Source organism: Ipomoea nil, unplaced genomic scaffold, assembly GCF_001879475.1.
Source record: "Ipomoea nil cultivar Tokyo-kokei standard unplaced genomic scaffold, Asagao_1.1 scaffold2565, whole genome shotgun sequence".
In the NCBI taxonomy this organism is placed as follows: Eukaryota; Viridiplantae; Streptophyta; class Magnoliopsida; order Solanales; family Convolvulaceae; genus Ipomoea; species Ipomoea nil.
Window position 1 is genome coordinate 990,353 of NW_017618993.1, and position 24,599 is coordinate 1,014,951.

The 24,599-nt window shown below is 33.2% G+C and overlaps 3 protein-coding genes across 3 annotated transcripts; 2 read left to right on the forward strand and 1 right to left on the reverse strand.

Moving 5' to 3' along the window:
• The first annotated feature begins 2,099 nt into the window (after window positions 1-2,099).
• LOC109153933 (mitogen-activated protein kinase kinase kinase 2-like) lies at window positions 2,100-2,876 on the forward strand. The gene has a single exon (XM_019301824.1). The coding sequence runs from the start codon at window positions 2,100-2,102 to the stop codon at window positions 2,874-2,876; it is 777 nt and encodes a 258-aa protein (XP_019157369.1).
• A 1,402-nt stretch (window positions 2,877-4,278) lies between these two features.
• On the reverse strand, window positions 4,279-7,248 carry LOC109153951. The gene is made up of 5 exons (XM_019301837.1): window positions 7,021-7,248; window positions 5,909-6,017; window positions 5,208-5,324; window positions 4,875-4,935; window positions 4,279-4,543 (listed from the first exon to the last, which is right to left on the reverse strand). The coding sequence occupies exons 2-5, from the start codon at window positions 5,967-5,969 to the stop codon at window positions 4,477-4,479; spliced, it is 306 nt and encodes a 101-aa protein (XP_019157382.1). The 5' UTR covers window positions 5,970-6,017; window positions 7,021-7,248; the 3' UTR covers window positions 4,279-4,476.
• A 2,073-nt stretch (window positions 7,249-9,321) lies between these two features.
• On the forward strand, window positions 9,322-22,054 carry LOC109153952. The gene is made up of 2 exons (XM_019301838.1): window positions 9,322-9,340; window positions 21,488-22,054. Coding segments are annotated over exons 1-2 (372 nt in total). The 5' UTR covers window positions 9,322-9,338; the 3' UTR covers window positions 21,858-22,054.
• Window positions 22,055-24,599: the final 2,545 nt, after the last annotated feature.

A 24,599-nucleotide genomic window follows, 5' to 3' on the forward strand; every position in this document is an offset into this window, starting at 1 on the left:
AATTTGACCCTCAGATTTCACAATCCATGCAACGGTGGTAGACGAAAATTGGACATTATTGATGTACATATAGATACTAGTTTTACACGTGTATTGCGTGAATGGGTTAATGCTCAATGTTTATAATTAGATAAATATTTGTAAGTATATCAATGCAAGATTATATATGAGTAATTCATACATAAAGTAATTTAATGTCGAATTTGTTTATTTAAATATATAACTCATAATATATGAATACAATGTAATATAAGGGATTCATTATAATTGTTACTAAACTTTTTTTAAATAGTAACCAAGTATTTTTGTTACAAAGGGTTCTAATATATTTAATAAATGCACATATATACAAGATCAATGAATGAATCAACAGTACCCGTCCTTTAGGTGACGTCCTTTAGGTGTTTTTCCTCAGTGTTCATTTAGTTCAACCATTATTATTGAATAAATTATTAATGGATAAAGAAATTCCTAATTTCTTTAGATGTAGTAAAAATTTAAAATTTTTAATTATAATGTAACCCAAAGATATTGGACGATTGGTAAATATGATGTAACCCAAAGATCAAAATGCTAAAGAAAGTGTTTAGTTATTCAACAGTTTGAAGCAACAATTTGTTCCAAACCACTGAAAATACAAACATTGCAATTTAAAATATTTTCATTTAGCGTTTTTGAGAATGATTTTCCCACAACAGGTGAGGGTGGGGACCTAATCTTAAGTGAGGACGTGAGGAATAATCTTGTGCGTTTGTTTTTTTATTTGGATGGTCCAGATTTGAGTTTTTGAGATGACATGGATTGATCTTTTTTGTTAAAGTGGGATAATAGTGTCTTTTTCTAATTTTTTTAAGTGTGAACGCATGTATAATCCTTGGCCAAATTGGTTTCCTATTTTCTTGGATCATCACCGTTGCAATTTGGAGCCGCAATTTCTTCATCATTGATTGAGTGTTCGCCCATGCAAACTAATCAGTATTTTTATTTTTTTTCGCTTGTTCTTTTGAGTATAATATTGTCTATATTTGGATTGTCGTGTATATGTATAAATGCCTGGGTAGTACGATTATGCATTCGTGTGTGCTGATTGTGCAACCTAGTGTTGTAAGTTGTGCACTATAGGCTAGGGAGTTGTGCATTATAGCACATAGCTCAATGCATCGTAGAACATTGGATGTTCACTGTATGTTTTTTTGACGGGGTTTGAATGCACAACAATGTAGTTATTGATGCACAACACTCAGTATAGGAATGCACAACATTTTGTATAGGAATGCACATCTTTTAATAAGACTGATTTACCCTAAATTTTTATATTTTAATATTTTAAAGGGATTTGTTTTCTTAATCCGTGTGATTTGTTTCTTTTAATCTCAGTCATACATCATTCTGATTTAATGGTCTAGATTAATCCTCACGTCCTCACCTAAGATTAGGTCCTCACCTGATCCGAACCCTATATATATATATATATATATATATATATATATATATATATATATATATATATATATATATATATATATATATTAGGACCGCTGAATTTATTTTATTTACAGTATATATAAAAAAGAACAAAATATTTATATGTATTAGTTAATTATTTCCTAATTTTCTGGTCTACAATATAATGTTCTTTAACTTTCCTAATTACTTGAGTTCCAATCTGTTCCTTAATTCTTTTCCGGATTGATCTGGGATTACTATTATAATTTTCTACTGATTTTTTTTTTTTACTAATAATATACTTAATTGAATTGAGAGATTACCCAATACTAAACTTAGTTGGACTGAGAGATTATCCCAAGTCCTATATAATACTTCGGTACCCAATACTTGGTGGATCATCATATCAATTCCAATTCATCATCATCATCGATCTTACTTACTTTATACGAACCTTAGTACTCAACTAACATTAGTATGCCTTACGAAAAGTTGGAACTCTTTGGCGGGGGAGCTCATGGCATTGTATTTCTCGCTCAATATTATAATCCACCTACTTTCAGTGTTCCGATGAAGTTAGCCGTGAAGTCTTCGAAGGTTGAGATTTCAGGTTCACTTTGGGGGGAAGGGAAAATATTGAGAAAGTTGCAAAGATGTCCCTATATAATTCAGTGTTTAGGAGAGGATACGAGCGTAGAGCATGGGAACACTATGTACAATCTTTTGCTGGAGTACGCTCCCGGTGGAACACTCAAGAGATTGATGAATTCCAGGGAAAGATTCATCCCGGAGGACGAGGCTTCACTATATGCTTATCAGCTTTTGAAGGGAATCTTAGAGGTGCATCGTCTCGGGATTGTCATTGCAATTTGAAGCCCAACAACATTCTTCTCTTCCCATGCAGGTGCGGCTGCGGCTTGAATCAGCTCAAGATAGGCGATTTTCGGCTATCTAAGATCGCTGGAGAGGGAGGTCATCGGGGAGCTTTACTCTACACCTCCCCGGAATCTCTGTTTTGCGGCATGCACGAGGCGCCTAAGGATATATGGGCTATAGGGTGCATGGTGGCGGAGATGATGGCCGGGGAATCACCTTGGAGGCTTTGTAACGGTAACGACGACGATAAGTTAGCTCAAGACATGGCCTTCAAGCAACCCCAAATCCCAACCGGCATATCTGATCATGTCAAGGATTTTCTGATGAGGTGTTTCGAAAGAAACCCAAATGTTAGATGGACTGCTGATAAGCTACTCAATCATCCATTTGTTGCCAATACCGATAATCCGCTGCTATGCCAAAGATGGGAGGATCGTCAAGGCTTGGGCAATAGGCCTTTCGGGACCGGAGAATGGATTTCTAGTATTGGTTTATTTTCCACTCCGATTTCGTCATGCACTTGTGGTTGCCGCCGCCTGGAAGGGATGAACTAATAGGCAGGACATAGGACAGGAATAGGGTTTTAGAAAAGAAAAGGAACATTTTAAAACAAATTTCATTTTTTATTTTTATTTTTTGGGGGTGCTATGAGTTTTTGTTAGTTATCAATATATGCTTACCTTTGTAATCTTGAAATATAAATGACAACTTTTCTTTGTAGATTTTACTGATTATGAAGTTTAGTGTAAATCTCTGTTTGTGCCCAATCATCCATTTGTTGTCAATACTAATAATCTGATGTTATTTGTCAATCTATGCTTTACCTTTGTAATCTTAAAATATATATGCCAAATTTTCTTGGAATAAGGGTCAAATAGGCCATCGAACTGCACAAGATAATGCAATTAGGCCACTGAACCTAAAAACTCAACAATCGGGTCCCTGAACTAACCAATTTCAAACAAATCTTCCAATTTGTAGGTTTCCAACAGGTTAACAGGTCATCCTCTCAAATTAATTATTTTTTAAAAAATAAAATTTAAAAATTAATTATTTAATTAATTTAAAAAAAAAAAAAACAGAAACGGCCGGAGACGAAGAAACTTCTTCGTCTCCGGCCAGTTTCTTCGTCTCCCCGGCCGGAGACGAAGATTTCTTCGTCTCCGGCCATGGAGACGAAGAGTTTCTTCTTCTCCATGGTTCTTCGTCTCCGGCCGTGGAGACGAAGAGTTTCTTCGTCTCCGGCCATGGAGAAGAAGAAACTCTTCGTCTCCATGGCCGGAGACGAAGAAATCTTCGTCTCCGGCCGGGGAGACGAAGAAACTGGCCGGAGACGAAGAAGTTTCTTCGTCTCCGGCCGTTTCTGTTTTTTTTTTTTTTAATTATTATTTTAATTTTAAAATTTTATTTTTTAAAAAATAATTAATTTGGTTGTTGACCTGTTAGAAACCTTCAAGTTAGATGAATTGTTAGGAATTTGTTAGTTTAGGGACTCAATTGTTGATTTTTTGGGTTCAGTGACCTAATTGTATTACACGGCTGGAAATTCGCGGTTTTCCGACCACCAAATAGTGGTCGGAAATAGCCAAAATCGGGTCGGAAATCTCTGTTCCGACCGATTTTCCGACCACTTTGGGAGTCCGCAAAAACGCTTGTCGGAAATTCTAACCACTACATATAGTGGTCGGAAACACCGACCACTAAAATAATGTGGTCGGAAAGTTTTGTCACATGGGAAAGTTGGCTGGTGGGAGTTTCCGACGACCTGGTGGTCGGTAAACTTACTACGCGTATATACGAATTACGTTTTGCGACCACTAAGTGGTTGGAAAATATAATTCGTATATACGCATAGTAAGTTTACCGACCACTAGGTGGTCGGAAATGTCGACAACCAAGTAAAAAAAATTAAAATTAATTTTAAAAAAAATACATTTTGCTACTCAATTAATTTAATACATATTATCTATCCTACCATAATAATTTTAAAGAAATAGTACTTTTATAAAAATGTAATATTACCAAAAATTAGCAATTTTAATTGCATGTTCACAATTCAAAAAGTAGTAGCTACATTTGAACAGAAAAATAAAATCTTTTGATATCCACAGACTGTTTCATTAGCTGCATTTGAACAGAGGGTATCTGCATACTTCAGCTGAATATATGAAATCCACAAGCTGCTTCATCATTGGCCAAAGAGATCGAATTCATCAAACACCTAATTCCAATGTCAAACAAAGGATCAATAAAGCATAAAACAATATCGAACAGTAAGCACTAAGCAAGCTAAGGGTGTCTAAGTATGAACTATTAGGTGATTTCAAGATCCAACAGATAAAATGCAACATCAAGTTAACTCTTTTTGGCAAATCAGTGTATATGTAACAAGGAAAGAACTTCACAGATTTCTGAAACATAAAACATGTAACAAACAACAGACTTCCTCCAGCTTGATTGGCAAAATAAACCAAATAAAGTAAAGAAGTATATATGATATCCACTTTAATTAGTCGGAAAAATGTCACAATCACTAGACATGGATAATATACCTTATACAATTGGGGACCCTTGTCATCAACTCCAGCAACCAAGAGAGAAACACCAAATGGCCTTACACCATTACATGAAAGAAACAAAGAAATAGAATCAAAAGGGGTTCAGCAAGAGTACATCAAGTTAGCTCTTTTTTAAACATATGTACATCATATATTAAAACAGCAGACTTTGAGTTGATTTGATGAACAGAATTGAAGTCATCTGTAATAATTCCCAAATCATGAAGCAAAGTATATACTAGTTTAAATGATACATCTATATATGAAGAACAATAAAGGATATCCATCCAAATATATATCAATGAGGACATCAATATAGATATATACCTGCTACAACTACAACATTGATTGAGAACATCGATCTCCCACCCTCTTGAGTACACAGCAGACTCCTTGAATTTGATTTGAAGTGTTCCAGTGATGCATATGGGGCCAGGCCAGGAGCTGTCAAACGTAACAGTAATCTAGGTTAAGGACTATGCTAACAAACACACATTGAAACCAGACAACTTCCAAAAAGAAATTTCTATTGAGGACACCCCAAACAAGTGCCATATTTATTACAGATCAGATAATATTCATTTGGAGATGCATTTTATTTCAAAAATGAAGAGCTTAATAAGCAAACCCATCACACAAGTGTGAGTGAAACAAAAAAGCAGACTGCATAAATGCTAGTAAAGGAACAACATTGCCACACAATGTGGAAAAAATATTAGAAGTTTCACACCATTTGGTAAAAGTTATGCATCATAGTTACGTTGTAGCTAGCAAAAGTAGCCACCTTTCCAATCCCTTTGTGCATATATTTAACAGCAAAATACTGCTCGTAATCTCGTATTAGCATTTTTTTTTTTTGTTAAGATCCCAAGCTAATTGTTCTTATCTATCTTTTAAATTTAGCATAGAATCTCAAAATTGATCACATCAAACGAATCGATCAACTATGAAAAGTAAGGACCTTTTGTTCATTAGAAATTAATAAGCCCAAAAAAATGGAGGAAATTTGCAAATACTTAGTTACTCACAGCCTTCACGCGAGCCCCGGGTTCGATGTGCATTAATCCACGCCTTGCCAGTTGCCATCATCACTGAAGATTCTTCATTTGCTTTCCGAGCAAGATTTTCATAGAAACACTGGAAAAGGTTAATTAGTTCAAGAAAGGAACAATATTATTAATTGTAAATTTGTAATAGAACTTACTCTTTAACTGATATAATTTGTTAACACATGTGATAACTCAATTAATTCTTGAGTAATAAATTATATCCAAAGATGCATGATCACACCAATAGATCAGAGACTATTCCAAATTACAAGGATGCTTAAGACTATTTTGTCATAGAATTAAGCCAACAAGCACTAATCTAAGTATAACATTACATTATATTAAATAATTATTTCAAATTGAATAAAAAATATTAGTGTAGATAAGTAACATTGTCATCTTTTAAATGGCAGTAATGTAGGATTCTATGGTTACTGAGTGTTGAGTTGTTGGGCGCCCCCTATTTGAGGTAAGGCCAGTGCAGCAGAAACAATATAATGCATAATATATTATCATCTATTATACCTCCCTCTGCTACAACAGTTTACAAAGGACTATACACACTCATCACAGCACGTGCTATGATCAAACATATATATCACATGATGAAACTTTGGCTAATATATGTACAAACGATTCATTGCTGGAAGAGACTGCAAAATTTTAAAAACCCAGAAAAAATTAATCAAATGAGTCACAGAAAATTCTTAGCATTCCTTTCAAATTGCTCAAAAGATACCTCCATGTACAGAGAAGTTGAACTCCAGCTAGAATCAACGAAGTTCAGACCTGGCTTATCAATCTTTCATTAATATAGAACATCACCATATCCCCATATATTCAAAAGCAAAAACACATTCAATGAATCAGAAGCCCTCTACATTAATCAAAACTTTTAAAACCCTAACTTTCAGCATCCTCTATAAGTTATAATCAAACCAATGAAACCAGATGCATACAACTTCATAATCAACAGCCAACATAACAATCAGAAGCACAGAACTTCATAATCAACACTTATACATAAATCACCAAGAAATTAGCAAAAAGTCAAGTGAGGGTGGAAGGAGGAAGGAGGGTGAAGAACTTACATCAATGGTTTGTTGTTGTTATACTGCCCAGTGCGTCGTTGCGGTGCGTCGTCGAGTGAGCGCGGAACGAGGAGGTTGCCGGTGCATCGTCGAGGAGGAAGATTTGGGACAGAGTGAAGGAGTAAGGAGGGAGGACTGGTCGACTGGATGGGGGAGGAAGATTTAGGGCAGTGTGAAGGAGTAAGGAGGGAGGAGGGATTAAGTCGTGAAATTTTGGGCGAAAATTTGGGAATGGCGCCTTTTTTTTTTTAGTTTTTTCTTTGTTTTTGTCTAAAATATAGTAGAATATAATTGTTTTAAGTGTATAGTTTAATATAGTTATCTAAGTTTAATATAGTTATCTAAGTTTAATATAGTCCATAAGAACAAATTATGCAAATTAAAAACTTTGACTAGTTTAAAAAAAAAAAGGAACTTTGACTAATTATAATAAAATATAATAATAATTAATTCTTTTGCATTATTATGGAATAATATGCATTTCGTGGATGTAGTGGAATGTATTATTTACAATATTATAATTACAATATTTTTTCAAAAATTATAATTGCTATAAAAATATTATAACTTCAATTCCTTAAAACTTTTATTCTAAATTAACAAAAAATCATACTATATCACTCACAATTTACAATATCATCCACAATTTATTAATATGCTAAAGAACAAGTTTACAATAATAATACATTTCTCTAACATATTTAATAAATGAGTTAATACCTCCAATAGTCCTCTGAGTATTAGCGATTTACCAGTTGTGGTTATCCGAGTTTTAAATGACCTCCAGTTCTCTATGTTTAAAAAATAACCATATATCATCCTAATTCTTAAAATAAATAAATAAATAAATAAAAATAAAAAACTCCGAGTTTAAAATGACCACGAGACGTCCTAAAAAGACCACTGGTGATTATTTTTTAAAATATGAAGGACCATTGAAGGTCATTTGAAATTCGGATGAACACAGTCGGTAAATCGCTAATACTCGGAGGACCATTGGAGGTATTAACTCTTTAATAAATTATGAGTGATACCAGGGACGGAGCCAAAGGGGGGCAAGGGGGCAGCTGCCCCCCTCACCCCACCCCCACCCCCACCCCATATATAATTTTTGTATGTATATATAGTACATGTGTTAGTATTAGTAAAACAAAACTATTGAATGTCAATAGGAGTTGATTTAGATGAGTTGGTTGAGCATATGTTGAGTTTATGATAAAGGATAGGGGTTCACAGTACAATATACGATGATTACAATTCATTACGTCAGTTTGCCAAAGATATATTGATGTGTCGTTGAAAGGGCAATCATGGTCATTGACGTAGGAGACAGCGTAGCAGCGTTAGTTAGAGATGGTTCGCTCAAACAAAACAACGACATAACCATCAGGAATGAACGCCATGAGAAAACCTAGACTACTGAGACCATATGAATGTTTGTATTATATATGTGATAAAAATAATACGCAATACAATACACGATAATATACAATACATTATGTAGGAATATGAAACTGAATATAACTATGATTATAGAGTCCTAACAAGAATAATGGTTTTAAAGAGTTGAAGTTAGAAAATGATTTCATATATCTATATGGGAAGGGTAGCATGGTCTTATTTTTCATAGCAAGAATGGTGAGATGATATCTACTAGTAAACTCTTTACGTCGTGGTCGATTGAAAAAAAAAAAAAAAAAAAAAAAAAAAAAAAAAAAAAAAAAACCATGAGTAGAATAATCAATGATAAAAAAAAAATAAAAATCACGTGGCCTTCATACCATTGAACCACAACAATAAAAAAACAAAAAGTACCAAAAAAAAAAAAAAAAAAAAAGGAGAAGAATGATTTCCGGCCACTATTCTAAGGTGGTCGGAATTCCGACCACTTGGGTGGTCGCAAATACACTAATTTTAAAAATTAAATTTGACAAAATGTTTCTGACCACCATGTAAACAGTGGTCGGAAATACCGACCACTTATTAAATGTGGTCGGAAAATACCGACCACCGTAACATTCCGTCGGAAAAAATGAAACAAGTCATTTTTTGAGACCAATTTTTGGTGGTCGGAATAAGGTCGGAAAAACGCGAATTTCCAGCAGTGTTATCATGTGCAGTTTGATGGCCTATTTGACCCTTATTCCAATTTTCTTTTACATTTTGAAAATTCTTTGTAGATTCTACTGGTTATAAAGTTTGTGTATTTGTGTCAAATGTGGATTACCCCATTTCTTTACTATCACAACGAGAGCATTCTCATCGTAAGTACTCATTAATCATAACACACATATATACATCACTCATTCCATATCATCATATACTAAATATATATCTTCTATGACCTTTTCCTGTTTGGGGCATGGGAATCTCAAGCATGTTTGAGCGCCATAGGCGTTCATACAAAGGTCACGTCAATAATGCAAACTCATTCAAGATTATTCAAGAAAATGTGAAGTTTTCATCAGACTATAACATGAAGCCAGAGAGGCCAATTAGACCTCCACGTTACAAATCCGGCATCGATTCCGAGGATGAAACTAAGACGGAGACCCCAGTGGTTAGTTCATCACAGGCGTCGCCCACTACGACTACGCCACCGGTTCAGATTTCCACTTCAATTCTTGAATCTGTGGACCGGATAAACAATCGTGCTGAGATTTCTGATTCCATAGTCCAACACCACTCAGCTCTCAAAACTGCGGTAACTATTTCTCAAGACTGAAATCCTAAGAATTTAGGGTGTGTTTGGTTGGTGGGTTTTGCACATAGGAATGGGTATGAAAGTGATTGTTGTTGTTTGGTTGATAGGTTTTTAGAACACTACTATAGGTTTCGTATACCCCATCAATTGAAAAATCTATACCCAAATAAAATAAGGGTTTCATTCCCTTATTCATTCTCAAGGACTACTAATAGTAACCATTCTCATTCCACCCTACTACCAAACATGTTAAATACTTTCACCAAAACCCATTACCATTACCAAGTATTTGATACCCATTCCAATTCCGATTCCTTATACGAACCAAACACACCCTTAAACCCAGATATTTGTTGGGTACTATGCCCACACCCAACTTTTGTATCACTGAATTACGCCCCTCGGGGCTCACAGACTTCCCTTTTTGTTGTTAAGTTATATGGATATAGTTGGGGGTTGGATTGCTGACTTCATAACCACAAGGTTTCAAGTTGAACTCCAAGTAATATGGGTCTATTGATCTTGTTAGTTTGACCTGATCAAGTATCAGTTGTTATATTATAGACCGCGGTGCATAATCGATTATGCACCGCGGCCCATATACGGCGCCGTTTCTTTAAGTAAAGAAACGGTCCGCCGTTAGAGTTAACGGAATCCGTTTGTTTGGTGTATTAAACACCAACTGACACTACAGTATATCCAAACCGACACTGCAGTTATATCAAAATGATACTGTAGTTATAGTGAAATGAAACTGCAGTGTATATAAACTGAAACTGAATAACATTTCACATATTTGAGTGTATATTATACAATGAAGCTGTAATTATATCAAAATGATCATGTAGTTGTGTTTTAATAAAACTATAGTGTATATAAAATAAAATTAAATAACATTTTCACATATTTGAGTCTATAAATATCGAATGAAACTATAGTTATATCGAAATGAAACTGTAGTTGTGTTCAACTGAAACTGCAGTGTATACAAAATGACACTGAATAACAGAGTTACTTTTTGTAAAAGGGTGCGAAACGGCGGAAATAAACACTGTTAATTTTCATTTAAAAAAAAAGACGCGCGGTGCATAATATAATTTGCCATCAAGTATGCACAACATAGACTGATTTATCATTATCATTTGCCGATTAAGATCACAAGATAATTTTAATTTAACCTGCACACTCTCATAGTGATTGCGAGTTTCTCATGTTAGTCAAGTTATATGGATATAGTTATATAGATGGCGTACTAATTGTATATTGGCAATGTACAGATAAAAACAACAGATTCATGGGTAGGTGGTCGCCGTTGGTAATCGGAGCAGTGCTCTTTTATCTGTTGCAACCCGGTTTGATTTTCCAGTGGCCGGGAAACGATCGGAAGTTTGAGTTCAAAACCATGAAGACCAATGGCAAGGCTATGTTCACTCACACTATGATATTCATTATTGCTATCTACGCTATTATCATTGCCCTCTCTCATGCTAAAATCTGATACATGGCGTCGCAATTTTGATTCTTTTTATGTTTTTTTTGGATTCTACATTCTAATCCATCTAATGTATAGTACTCATAAGTTTTATGTTCTTTTGGAATCGCATCCTAGTTGGTCAAGCTGTTGAATTAATCATCACAAATTATAAATTCGACTTTTAACTAAAACAGCTTATTAACCTTCTTGGTTTAGACTGGTTTACCTCTTTAATCCTTTGTTGTTAGGTTTCCTCGTTATCCAAAGAAATCTAATTGTTGTTGGTGCTGAATAAACAATCAATCTTTTTTTTTTTTTCTTTTTTTTTTTTCTTTTTTGTGGCTTGGACTGATTTGCAATTTTTCCACTGGTTCATAATTAATCACGCACAGTTTCAAACTTTCAATGTAAAATTAGAAGTTATCCATAGAAGCTCATCTACATTTAAAGCAACTCATTGGCTCTGTTTGGCAGAGCTTATTTAGGAGCTTATAGCTTATTTTAAGCTACTAATAAGCTATAAGCTCCGTTTGGTAATGTTCCCAAAATAAGTTCCTAACTTAAAATAAGAGCTTATTTTGGAACGCTACCTTAGGTAGCGTTTCAAAATAAACTCTTAGCTTCCTAACTTTTTTTTCATCTTTATCCTTATTATTTTAAAGAAATGACATAATTTACCCTTCCCAATTCAAATCCTTTTCTCTTCTCCTTTATCCGCAATTTTCACCACAAATATTATTATTATTATTATTATTATTATTATTATTATTATTATTATTTTGAGATTTGCAACAATATTGTTACTTCATTATGAGATGCTAGATCATGATTATGTTAATAGTTTTATTTCAAAATGTTAATTTTTTTAAAAGATAAAATGTTAAATTTTAATATGTAAACAAACTAATTTAAATTTTATGAAGATGTCCTTTTTAGTATTTTTACATTTATCAGCTTATCAAAAAGCTAATTTTACCAAACACTTTCAACCATAACAACTAGTTTAACAGCTCTTCACTTTTCAGTTCCGAACTTATAGTTTTTCAACTTTCAGCTCATTTTCAGCTTTCAGCTCCTAGCTTATAGCTTTTCAGCTAGGTTTGCCAAACAGAGCCATTGTGGTACTTTATCAGCTAGGGTGATAATGCAAGGCAGAATTATCCAGTTCACACTATTAAAATATTGAATGCAGATTTATCTCGTTACTCTAAAAAAAAAAAAAACAATTCAATTGTACAAAATCACACAGTTTAAAAAAAGAAAAAAGGGCCTAAAGTTATGCAGTGATATTGTGATAAGTATTTGGCTTGTATGGACCATGAATATCATGTACATTTTTAATATATTAAAAATATATTATTTTTGTACTGAAGGTACATTATGTTTGTACTAAAGATACATTATACAAAATAATATACCATTAGTATATTAAAAATGTACTTTCAAAAATGTACCTTATATACATAAATAATATACCCTTAGTATATTAAAAATGTACTTTTTATTTATGGTCCACACAATTGTGTGGACCATGGTCCATGCAATAATGTATAATTATTTAAGTGATTTTAGAAATATGTTATTTTTAAAAACAAACTTTTAAATTGTTCACATAAAAAATACGAGACTTTAGGCGTCTAATCTTAGAAAAATATAATACTAGAGTTTATGTGCACACAATCTTAGAAAAATATAATACTAGAGTTTATGTGCACACTTTGAAAAATAAAAAAGTAAAACTACTCGTCTGTTGTTCAAGTGTTTCAAAATTTAATTTAAAGAAGTAAAATTAAAAGACTCGTCTGCTCCCCTCTCTCACTTCGAAGGCAGATTCTCTGTCTCGGTAGGGCACCTCTCATTCAGAAAAGCTCAACAGCCAAACCACAATTTTCCCTTCAATGAAGATCATGTCATGATTTCACTTTAATTGGATGAAGGTCAAACCATATATATCAGCTATATATTGGCCTATTCTCAGCCCATCCTATCATTTTATAGGCTTTAACTTTCATGATAACTAAGCTTTGCGTGATAATGTGCAAACTAATATTAAAAATTAAGAAAAAAATATGATCACATTATATAAATATATGATTGTACATTCGTAAACGCTTGACAATGCATTCACCATACACACATATATATAAGGGTTGAGTTAACATGTTTTAGCTAAAAAAAAAAGTGCTACTAATATGATCTATTCATTTGGGTAAGATCAACTAACAGTTGAAATTTGCTAAAAAATAAGGAGAATAATGACGGGATTAGTTTTATAAGTATTATAAATTTAAAATTTTGTAATAATTATAAAATTGAATCTGTATTTTTTGTTTTACTAAAATCTCAACCATTGATGAATCTTGATAGATGCTTGATATTGGCCATCACTTTTTACAAGAGAAGATGTTCTCATTTGAAATAACTTAGAGATAGAACCGAGCATACGAGAAAGATCTGAAAAATATCTTTATAGTAAAATATTTTCGCAAAAATGTGTCTCTTCTTGTTTGACCAAAATAGGTTGATTTCGTTCACTTCATTCTCATTGAATAGCTAATTCAACACCAAGAGTCTAGAAAATGATTTTCAAAATTCAATTTTTAAATTTTCAAACAGACCTAAGCTGACATTATAATGAAATAGTTAAAATTCATATTTATTACAAGTGATTTGAGATTTGTTCGGTAGCAATGATGCTATCAACCCACAAGATATTTGGTCAATTGGTTTGAATTTATATCTTTATAAATTATAAAAAAAAAGGAGAAGTGTCAAATAGGCCCATATACTATTGTCAAGTGCTCAATTTTCACCATAAACTAAATTAAAGGCTAATTAACCACACTTACCTACTAAATTTGTTCAATTAGTTTTTTTTGCAGGTAATTGACTTTTTTTTTTTTGCAGGTTACCAATTCAATTATTAAAAAAATAATTTCAAAATGATTTAAAAATTATTAAAAAAAAAAAAAAAGAATACAGCCACCGGTTGTCCTCGCCGGACAGCCGGTGGCTGCCATTTCAAAGACAGCCGTGGCTGTCCGGCAAGGACAGCCGGACAACCACGACTGTCTAATAAGAGGTCCAGGTCCAAACGGCCTAGAACGGGGGCGGTGGCCATAAACATGAGGTCCAGATCTGGACCTCATATTAGACAGCCGTGGCTGTCTGGCTGTCATCGCCAGACAACCACGACTGTCTTTGAAATGGCAGCCACGGGCTGTCCGGCGAGGGCAGCCGGTGGCTGTATTCTTTATTTATTTATTTTTTTTTATTTTATTTATTTTAATAATTAAATATGTAACCTGTAAAAAAAGTCAATTGAACAAATTTAACTCGTAGATGGACCTATTTGACACTTAATTTAGTTCGTGGTGGAAATTGAGCACTTCGCAATAGTAGATGGGCCTATTTGACACTTGTGCCTAGAAAAAAAGTGTTAGGTATATTTGAGAGACATTCTATAAACCGTACATTTCTGTACAATATAATATTCCAAGATATTTGGAATCGATCATCACTTTTTATAATAGGAGACGTTCTCATTTGATATAACTCAGAGAGAGAACTGAGCATAAGAGAAAGATCTGAAAAATATCTTTCTAGTAAAAAATAGTGAAAAATATTTTCGCAAAATTGGGTCTCTTCTTGGTTGACTTAAATAGGTTTAATTCGTTCACTTCATTCTCCTTGAATAGCTAATTCAAGTGTAGTTTCTATTCTTATCAGTCTAATATCTGAAACGTGGGTCAATAACTCACACGATAATCAGTTTAATATTTGACACGTGGGTCAATGACCCACACGATATTAACTCCTTTTTTTTTTTTTTTTTTTTTTTTTTTTTTTTTTTTTTGGGAAAGAGCAAATAAAAATATAAATAAATAAAATTAGCACATGCTTAACTCAATGATTCAATATGCAGTATTTGGGAGAAAGGATTAAGGTTAGAACCTTGACGGTGGCAATATGGGAATTATGCTCAAAGTGGGATCTGCACACCAGTATTTGGTCATATCTGTTGAGTCATTGAGTCACCGTAATATACATCCTCTCAAATACTCCGTCTAACCAAGGATTGAGGATTCAACTTTTTGGGAAAAGCTAATTCAACACCAAAAGTGTCTAGAAAATGATTTTCAAAATTCAAATTTTAAATTTTCAAACAGACCTAATCTGACATTATAATGAACAAGTTAAAGTTGTTATTTATTACAAGTGGTTTGAGTTTTGTTAAACAAATTAGAGTTAATTTACTGGAGGTCCCTTGTCTTTGGTGGCAATTTCAAATTTAGTCCCAGACTATCGTTTTTACCATTTATATCCCAGACTATCATTTTTGGACACTTTTAGTCCTTATCATGATTTTTTCTATTTTTAGTAAGGGCATTTTTGTCTCTTCATATTTTTCTTTTGTTATTTTTCCGGTTTCAACCAGTTTAATTGGTTTAGGACTTTACTAAAACTTAATTGAAAAATATGGTTACTAAAAATCAGAGATTACCTAAATTTCTAAACCAATTAAACTGGTTGAAACCGGAAAAATAACAAAAGAAAAATATGAAAAGACAAAAATATCCTTACTAAAAATAGAAAAAATCATGATGGAAGGACTAAAAGTATCAAAAAAAAAAAAACAATAGTCTGAGATGTAAAATGACAAAAAAGATAGTCTGGGACTAAATTTGGAATTGCCACCAAAGACAAGGGACCTCTGGTGGAATTAACTCAACAAATTATGCCGATCGTGATTTGCTTATAGAAAGTAACAGTGATGCTATCAAACTATAAGATATTTGGTCAAGTGGTTTGAGTTTATATCTTTTACAAGTTACCACATGGACATTGCACGAATAATCGAATGTCTAATGTGTATTTTTAAATTAGTGTTTCAGAAGCTATCAAAGTGTCATTAGATATCCCAACGTATATCAATCAGTTTTGCAAAAATCACGCCTAGGTGCCGATTAATCGGTGCCTAGATGCTAGGCGGCGCCTAAACTGCCTAGCTGGCCGAATCGTCTCAACCCATTTTTTTTAGGGTTATTCGCCAAAAGGACGTCATTTTGGCGAATAACCCAAAAAAACTGCGAATCATTGCATATTCAGTGTCCACCAGTCCGCCATGCCGATTTGCAGTCTGCCTCCGCCTCTCCACACGGCCATGACAACAGAAGAAGATAACAGAAGCTTCTAGGTGCATTATTACATTAGTATTCAATTCTCTAGTGTAGGCGATTAATTTGCAACTCACCACCAAGATCGGTGGAAGACTGCTTGATGGAAACCTAAAAAATAAAAACAAATCGGGGAGACGCTTAGCAATTTTTTCAATATTGATATTAATGTAAGATTATCAAATTTTTCGTAAAAGTAAATATTCCAATAATGCATAGCTATGACCTATAGCATTATTCTTTATAAAATTAACTAGTGCAATAGTAGTTTTAATGGGAAACACCCTCACCGGATAGTATACAAGCATAATTTTTGCAACACAGAACCCTATTAATTGGCGTGATCCATGTTTTCTCTTGCTGCTACTTCTGCCAGAAATGAATTCTTGATTTAATCTTGTCTGATCCCTGGTGCGCTTCATTGCGATTTCAGTGCCTTGGCGCAGTACATTTTCAAAAACATAACCAAATCTTTATTTCTCAAAAAGACAGTGATAATAAGCATATGTTCTCATCTGCGTTGAATATATACTGTAAATTAGGTATACCATTTCATCAATACCTAATGCGTGATTCTAATTTATTGGTCAAAGTTATGTTAAATTTTATATTGTATTTTTTAAATACACTCTAAAATATTCATAATATATGTTTAATATTTATGTGAATTTTGATTGGAATGAGGTTTGACCTTAAGACCTTCCTTAATTAGGGATTAGATTAAGTCATCTTTTGTGATTGATGCTATGTGATAGAATTGAGTTATTAGTGTAATGACTTGATGATGGCTATAGTTGTGAATTTGGTGGTTCGTATTGACTCTTGTATGGTTGTCACCTATAACACTAGGACTTAAAATGGAATTAACTTTTTATTGTGGAGTATATACAAGTTACTAGGGTTCAACTTTTGAAAATATAATTAAGGTAGTTACTTTTGTCCAGTACTTTTGTTACATTACTTTATAGAGCCAACTAACTCAGCTAAGTAGCGGTATTAATATATATCAACAAGTAGAGAATTATGGGCGAAGACTTCCGTAGACTATAAGTCGTCGATGAGAGGACTGAATAATAGTGAATACTTCTGTCGCATTCTACGCGGCAAGTTTGATGTTACTTAAATTTTGCAGCTTTTTCTTCTAAGAAAATAATGAATTATAGGGCCCTCTTTGGTAAAAAATTAATGTATAAGTCAATTTTGACTTATTTGACCACTATTAATTGTTTGATTTAGTTAAAATATCAATATAAATGTTTAGTTAATTAGCTTTTTGCAACTCCAAAAGGCTAAAATTTGAAAAGCTATTCCAAGCAACTTTTTCAATTAACTTTTTGAGAAAAGAAATTATACCAAACAGCTATCAACTAACAGCTAATTTACCAAACACTTTTCTACAATCAGCTAATGTTATCAACTATTTGTACCCTATAATTAACACAATCCGCTAACAGCTAACAACTAACAGCCATTTTACCAAACAGGTCATAATCCTTATTATTATTATTATTATTTTTTAAAATGGATTCCAAAAAATTGGGAGCCTATGATATCCCCTTGATCGTACATGGCCAATGTTGGCCTACCCATGTTTGAGCAGCAAATTATTGTGTGGACCGTGTATGGTTCACACAGTTGTACTGTGTGAATCACAGTTCAAAACGATGTTATTTTTGGATGGTAGTTAACACCACCGTGAGCGTCATGAAGCGAACATTGACGGCTCATAACGGGCGTTCATACAAGGATGACGTTAGCCTAGCCATCAATGCTCGCTTTTCATGGATTTCTCCCGAGCTAACCCATGTGGGTCAAGTAGGCTTAGCTTGTATTGACATCTCTCACAAATTATATCATGGATCAAGATTCACTTTACATTGTGAATCCTGGTCAAAAATGACATTCCAATTATTTACCTGCATCTAATATATTATGTACATTCAATTAACAAATTATTTACTTATAAATAAACAGAAGATACATAATATGTTAATTGTAATAGGTACATATATAATTTATTAACTGGAGGTATATAATACGTTAATTGTTATAGATACATAATTTATTAATTGCAATTGCATAATATGTTAACTGCATGTACATAATAAATTAATTGTAATAAGTATGTAATTTATTAGTTGAAAATATATAATATGTTAATTATAAATAAATAATATGAAAAGATCAAAGTCCACCATGTGTGGTGTACCTTGATCCAATATAACAATTAGACATCTTTAGTACGTATGTATGGATGACAATTTCAATCCGCTCTGTGGATATTCACCCAAATTTTTAGTACGTGTTTTATATAACTAATAAATTTTATTATTTTATTATGTGTAGGTAATTTAAATATTATTTTTTGAAAAAATGATAATAAGATTATAAGTGGTGGAAACCCATAGTTGACACCCGCACTCGATGGGGGTGTGTGGAGAAAATATAAGGTGGGTCGGGTGATGGATGTAGTCCTTCCTGACCCACACCCAACCCATTGTCATCTCTACGTATGGAGGGATCACAAATGCATCTTTAGCGTAAAAATTTTTAAAGACATTTTTTTTTTTTCATCTAAAATGGACTTTTTTCTTTGAAAATTGAATGTATTCAATTGATTGTTTTATTTTATTGATATTAGTCCAAATTATATGCATTAATATTAATTTTTTCTATTTACATAGACTCAGGGACTGACTTATAAAATGCTCCAATTGATATGAGGTGATTAAGACCAGAGAAATTTGACCCTCAGATTTCACAATCCATGCCACGGTGGTAGACGAAAAGAGGACATTATTGATGTACATATAGATATATAGATGATAGTAGTGGCCTATTGAAAATACTTTAGTTTCACGATTTCCATCAAATTTTTAAAAGAGTAATGTTATCCAATCTAAAAATTTTCCCTCATATTACATTTTGTACCTAGACAATTAGCTTTCTTTTTAACTATTGGTGAGGACTACCCAATAGATGGGCAATCATTATACCCTACACCACGGCGCACACAACACTGTGCATCCCGCACCACCTAAAACGACATCGTTTTGTTAAGTCGTGTAGGAAGTTGACGCGATTATGTACATTATGGTATACAATTATGTACATTTGTTTATATAATTATGTACATTTTTTTTATACAATTATGTATATTTTTTTATACAATTATTTACATCCAAAACAATGAATTTATGTATATTATGTTAAGAGTTTATGTATTATGTTAGATTATGTGTATTATCTTTTTTTAAAAAGTATGTGTATTTTCTTATACAATTATGTACATTTCCAAAACGACATTGTTTTGCACCCGGGCGCACAATGCAATGCGCGCCCTGATGCACGATATAAATTGCCATAGGTGGGCACCAATGATTTTAAGCTACATCATGAGGAGAAATTTTAGAGAAAAATTTTGAAGGGGTTATAGAATTTTCTTTTTAATAAATAAAAGTAATAATTGGTCTTGCAGAATGTATTTATTTTGAGTTAATTGCATTTATTTGTTTTATATTTATAGGTGACATTCAACTTTTAGTCTTTTTTTTTTTTTTTTTTTTTTTTTTCTAAACAATTATTTCTTATCGTAGTACTATTTTGGCATTACCATTTTTCATCCGTCATCAACAATCTTGTTTAAATGACTTTAAATATGAAGGTATTTAAGCCAATTTAATTCTAAGTGTTAATTCTTGTTTTAGTCCTAGCTTTATATATATGTCATTCCACGACTGTTGCAGATGCTTAGGTTGTGTAGGCACTATGGAGGCACAGATTGCAATTGAAGAAGACATGTGACTCAAATTGTGAATTAGGCATTTCTTTTTAAAAAAATAAAATAAAATTAGTGAGTCAACCCACTTTGGATTAAAAGAGATCGAAATGACTTCGTATTTATTGTCATTTAAATAGGTGTTAAACGGAGGACTAAAAATTGTAATGTAACAATAATACTACGACCAATAGAAAAAGATGAAAAAAGGATTAAAAATGAAATTTCACCTATAAATCTAGTAACAAAAATGATAGTATGATAAAAATTGTCATGCCTACTTCCCTAACATAGCCAAATTAAAAGCACGTAAAATTTTTAAAACATAAGCCACCAAACTACTTTGGGACACATAATTTATCCCAAGCTTTCCGATGGATCTCCTTTCAGCGCCCCTACCCCACTAGTACATGTTCATGGCTCAATATGGTCCATAATGTTTTTTTTTTTTTTTTTTTTTTTTTTTTTTTTTTTTTTTTAGGCGATCTGCGAATCGTGTTGCCCACACTGTTGCTTGGGAAGCCGTTTCTATGTCAGGTTGCGGAGAGTAGTTTGATGACCCTCCGCCTTATCTTGCTGATTGTATTCACTATGAGTTAATGCATTAAGTTTCTATTTCCAAAAAAAATTATAATTTTTCTTATTTTTTACTATTATATATATTTTTTTGTTATGTGAAAAATTCGAAAGTAATAATGTTTGACAACCTTAACAATCGTTCTCATATAATTATATATTTCATATATTATTGCACATAGTATAAATAAAAATAATTATCAATACTAATCGGCACAATCATGTATGATATATATAATAATATTGTATGGTTGGTACTAATGTCGATTAACATGATAAATTTATTCTATAAATTTGACCCCTAACGCAGAGTTTCTGGCTCCGCACTTGGTGAGGTAGATGAAAATAGGACATTACTGATTTATTGTGCACCTAATGCTAATTAAAATGGTTCATGCAATTTGGACAAGTTGCCATTGCTGTTAAAGCTGCAAGCTAATGTTAGGTTTATAGTTGCCTCTCTGATATGTCCTTCAACTTTTATTGTTAACAATACCATAGTGGTTTTAAACGCATCTTACCTGCTTTTCTATTACAGATGGTTGAGATTATAGGTTTGTTATTATGATAAAAGTTATAACTAAAAAAAAATCCGTTGGTCTATTTTAAAGACTTTCTATTATGCCTTGCAATGATGCATCAACTTGGCTTTGCTTTGTTGGCAAGCTTGATGTTACTTTTTTTCCTATAAATAGCTATCACATATATCTATGTCACTCATTCCATATCATCATATATACTAACTATATATCTTCAATGGCCCTTAGTTTTGATTTCAGATTGGCTGTTCTTGTAGCCCTTTTCCTGTTTGGGGCATGGGCATCTCAAGCCGCTGCCCAAGATAGGCCAATGAAGTTTAGAGCTCCACCTTACCAATCCGGCATGGATTCCGGGGATGAAACTAAGACGGAGACCCCTGTGGTTAGTTCATCACCGGCGGCGCCCACTACCACTACTACGCCACCGGTTCAGAGTTCCGCTTCCATTGCTGAATCTGCGAACCGGATAAAGGATACTGCTGAGGTAGCTGATTCCATAGCCCACTCTGGAACCAATGGCAAGGCCATGTTCACTCACACTATGATATTCATTGCTATTATCATTGCGCTCTCTCATGCTACAATCTGATCTATATGTACCCACTGGTCATAAGTTTATGTTGTTCTGCAATCCCATCCTAGTTGGTCAGGCTGTTGAATTACAAGTTCAATACTTAGCTAAAACAGCCTATTTACTTCCTTTGTCCGTTAGGTTCCCTTGTTATCCAAGAAAATCTATCTGTTGTTGGTGCTGAATAAACTATCGATCAATCTTTTGTTTTGTTTTGTTTGTTTTTTTTTTCCTTAAAAAAAAATATTTTGGCTTACATTGTGCCTTGGACTGATTTCCACGGGTTCGTAATTGATCACGCACACCTTCAAACATTCAATGTAAAATTAAAAGTTATCCATAGAAGTTCATCTACATTTATGGAGTAGGCACAAGTAGTTTATAATAATTATGCATATCGATTTGATGAAGAAGATAATAAATATATTTATATTGTGTGAACAATAATAATAATCCAGTACACAAGACAAAAAAGGTTATTAAACATTGAAGGAAAAAAAAAAAATTTTAAGGCGTATATTCAATCATGACTTTTGTACACTTTTAAAAAATTTTAAAATTATATATTTTAATAAACTTTTATTGACTTTCATAGAGTCGTTCAAAACTTTTTAAGACTCTATAAAAGTCTTTAAAAAAAACATTCATAAACTTTTATCAACATTTTTATTTTAAAAAGTCTACAAAAGTCATTGAAATTCTAAATTAATAAATACATCCTTACAAACTTTCAATGACTTCGATTCTTATTATTTATATTATAATTTTCTTACAAAACATATTATAATATATCATAAAATTCTTCTTATTATATAGTTCTTCACCCACATCAACATTATTATTTTTATCCATAGTATGATAAGACTTTTATGCTAATTACATATATAGTATTCTAAACATCAATAATGTTAGGAACAAGTGTACTTAGATTTTGATGATACCAAACTCATTAGGAATGTAGACCCCTCTTTTTACTCTCGTTATCTTGCATCTTTCGTGCTAGACGAAAGTTGTTATTGCTCAACTTGTGATTCGTACTCAGCAAAATCTGTACACGGTCAGAGCATTTCTTAGTCAACTAGGACTAGTTAAAGAAAAGAGAGGATCAAGAGAAGACCGAGAGATCAGCTAAGACCAAAGTCATGGAAGGGTATGTCTCTCATGTATAAAGAATTCAATGAAAGATAAGGACAATCTTTCGTTATCGTATGAACCGAGACTACAAGTCAAAGCTTGACTTGATTAGACAAGATTCATATGCTATCAGAAGCATATTTGTCTAAGTCTCAGTGCTGGGTAAATCATCCTAGACAAATGGTGTCCTATGAATGAAATTTCAAATATCAAGGAGCATTTAATGATTAGTACCTTTTGTCTGCACAAAATGACAAAATGGTTGGTTGTTTTTTGAAGCCAACGGCTATACATACAGCCGCATTTAAGACTCCTTACCCAGAGGTCATTACACGCTGGTCAATAGGTTTGAAATCTTCATCTCCCTCCAATTGATGGATTTTTCTTCCTATAAATACCCCTCTTCATAACTTGAAGAATGTGCTGATTTTTGTCACTCTATTGCTATCTCAAAAAGCATTCAAAACTCCAAAAGCTTCAAGCTTAATCTAGAAATCAGCGTGTATTTTCTGAAGACTTTTCTAACATATTATCAAGTTCTTCAAGTCTTCACAATATCAAGAAATCTTGCAAGTTCATACGAAGATCAAGCTATCATCAAGTCAAGATTTCAAGTTGGAAACAACATCAACATATTCCACCCCTCAACTCTGAAGAAGAAGTTGAAAGAGATGGAGTAAACTCAAGGAGTTGAAAAACCTAGCAAGTTGCGGTCCGGCTTAGTGATCAATGATGCAAGCTTGACTTTATTTGTACTAAGGAGTGATAGTGCAAACCCTTTCATGAGTTGTGAAAGAAGAGTGGAGTAGGCTTTGTTAAACGCCGAACCACTATAAAAATCTCTCTCTCTCTCTCTCTCTCTCTCTCTCTCTCTCTCTCTCTCCTATTACTTTTGTTCAATTACTTGCTTTGCATATCATCCACAATCATCAAACCTTAATTTCTTATAACGAAAGTGTGCAAAGAATCATTAAAAAGAACACATATACTTTCCGATATGCATTAATCTTTCATGTTTGCTTCCAAAAATCGAGTAGAGTCTATTCCCCCCCCCCCCCCCCCCCCCGCCTCTAGACTCTCTTTAGTCACTACCGGGACCAACAAGTGGTATCAGAGCAGTTACCTTGAACGGTAAACGCTTTGCATTTACTGCATGGTAGATCCCATTTCAAAAATCCTAAAAACTACATTTTATCGTTGCACAAATTTTAAAAAATGGAAAATGATCATGGGCATAGATCTAGACCTCTTGCTTTTAACATGTCTAAATTTGATGATTGGAAGGTGCGCATGCAGGCACATCTATCAGCGATTCATGATGAAATGTGGGATGTTATCATAGACAGACCAATCACAATTATGATGGTCAATCCACATGCAGCAGCACAAGGTGCTGACGCTGATCAGATGATCCCAAAACCAAAGGCTGAACTAACCACAGAAGAGAGAACACGAGCAAATTTTGATAATGTTGCTCGAGACATCTTATACAAATCTCTAGATGAATCGTTATTTCCAAGAGTGAGGAAATGTAAGACTGCTAAAGACATCTGGAACACACTGATGGAAATTGGTGAAGGCGATGAACAAGAAAAGGAGAACAAGCTTACCAAGGCCATGAAGCGA

Excerpts from the sequence above, each read along its gene's own strand:
- LOC109153951 (XM_019301837.1), bottom strand. The coding sequence starts at position 5,969 with ATGATGGCAACTGGCAAGGCGTGGATTAATGCACATCGAACCCGGGGC. Across the intron at positions 4,936-5,207 it reads CAATGTTGTAGTTGTAGCAG|GCCATTTGGTGTTTCTCTCT; the intron begins GTATATATCTAT and ends TAATGGTGTAAG. Across the intron at positions 4,544-4,874 it reads AGGGTCCCCAATTGTATAAG|GTGTTTGATGAATTCGATCT; the intron begins GTATATTATCCA and ends CATTGGAATTAG.
- LOC109153933 (XM_019301824.1), top strand. The coding sequence starts at position 2,100 with ATGTCCCTATATAATTCAGTGTTTAGGAGAGGATACGAGCGTAGAGCA.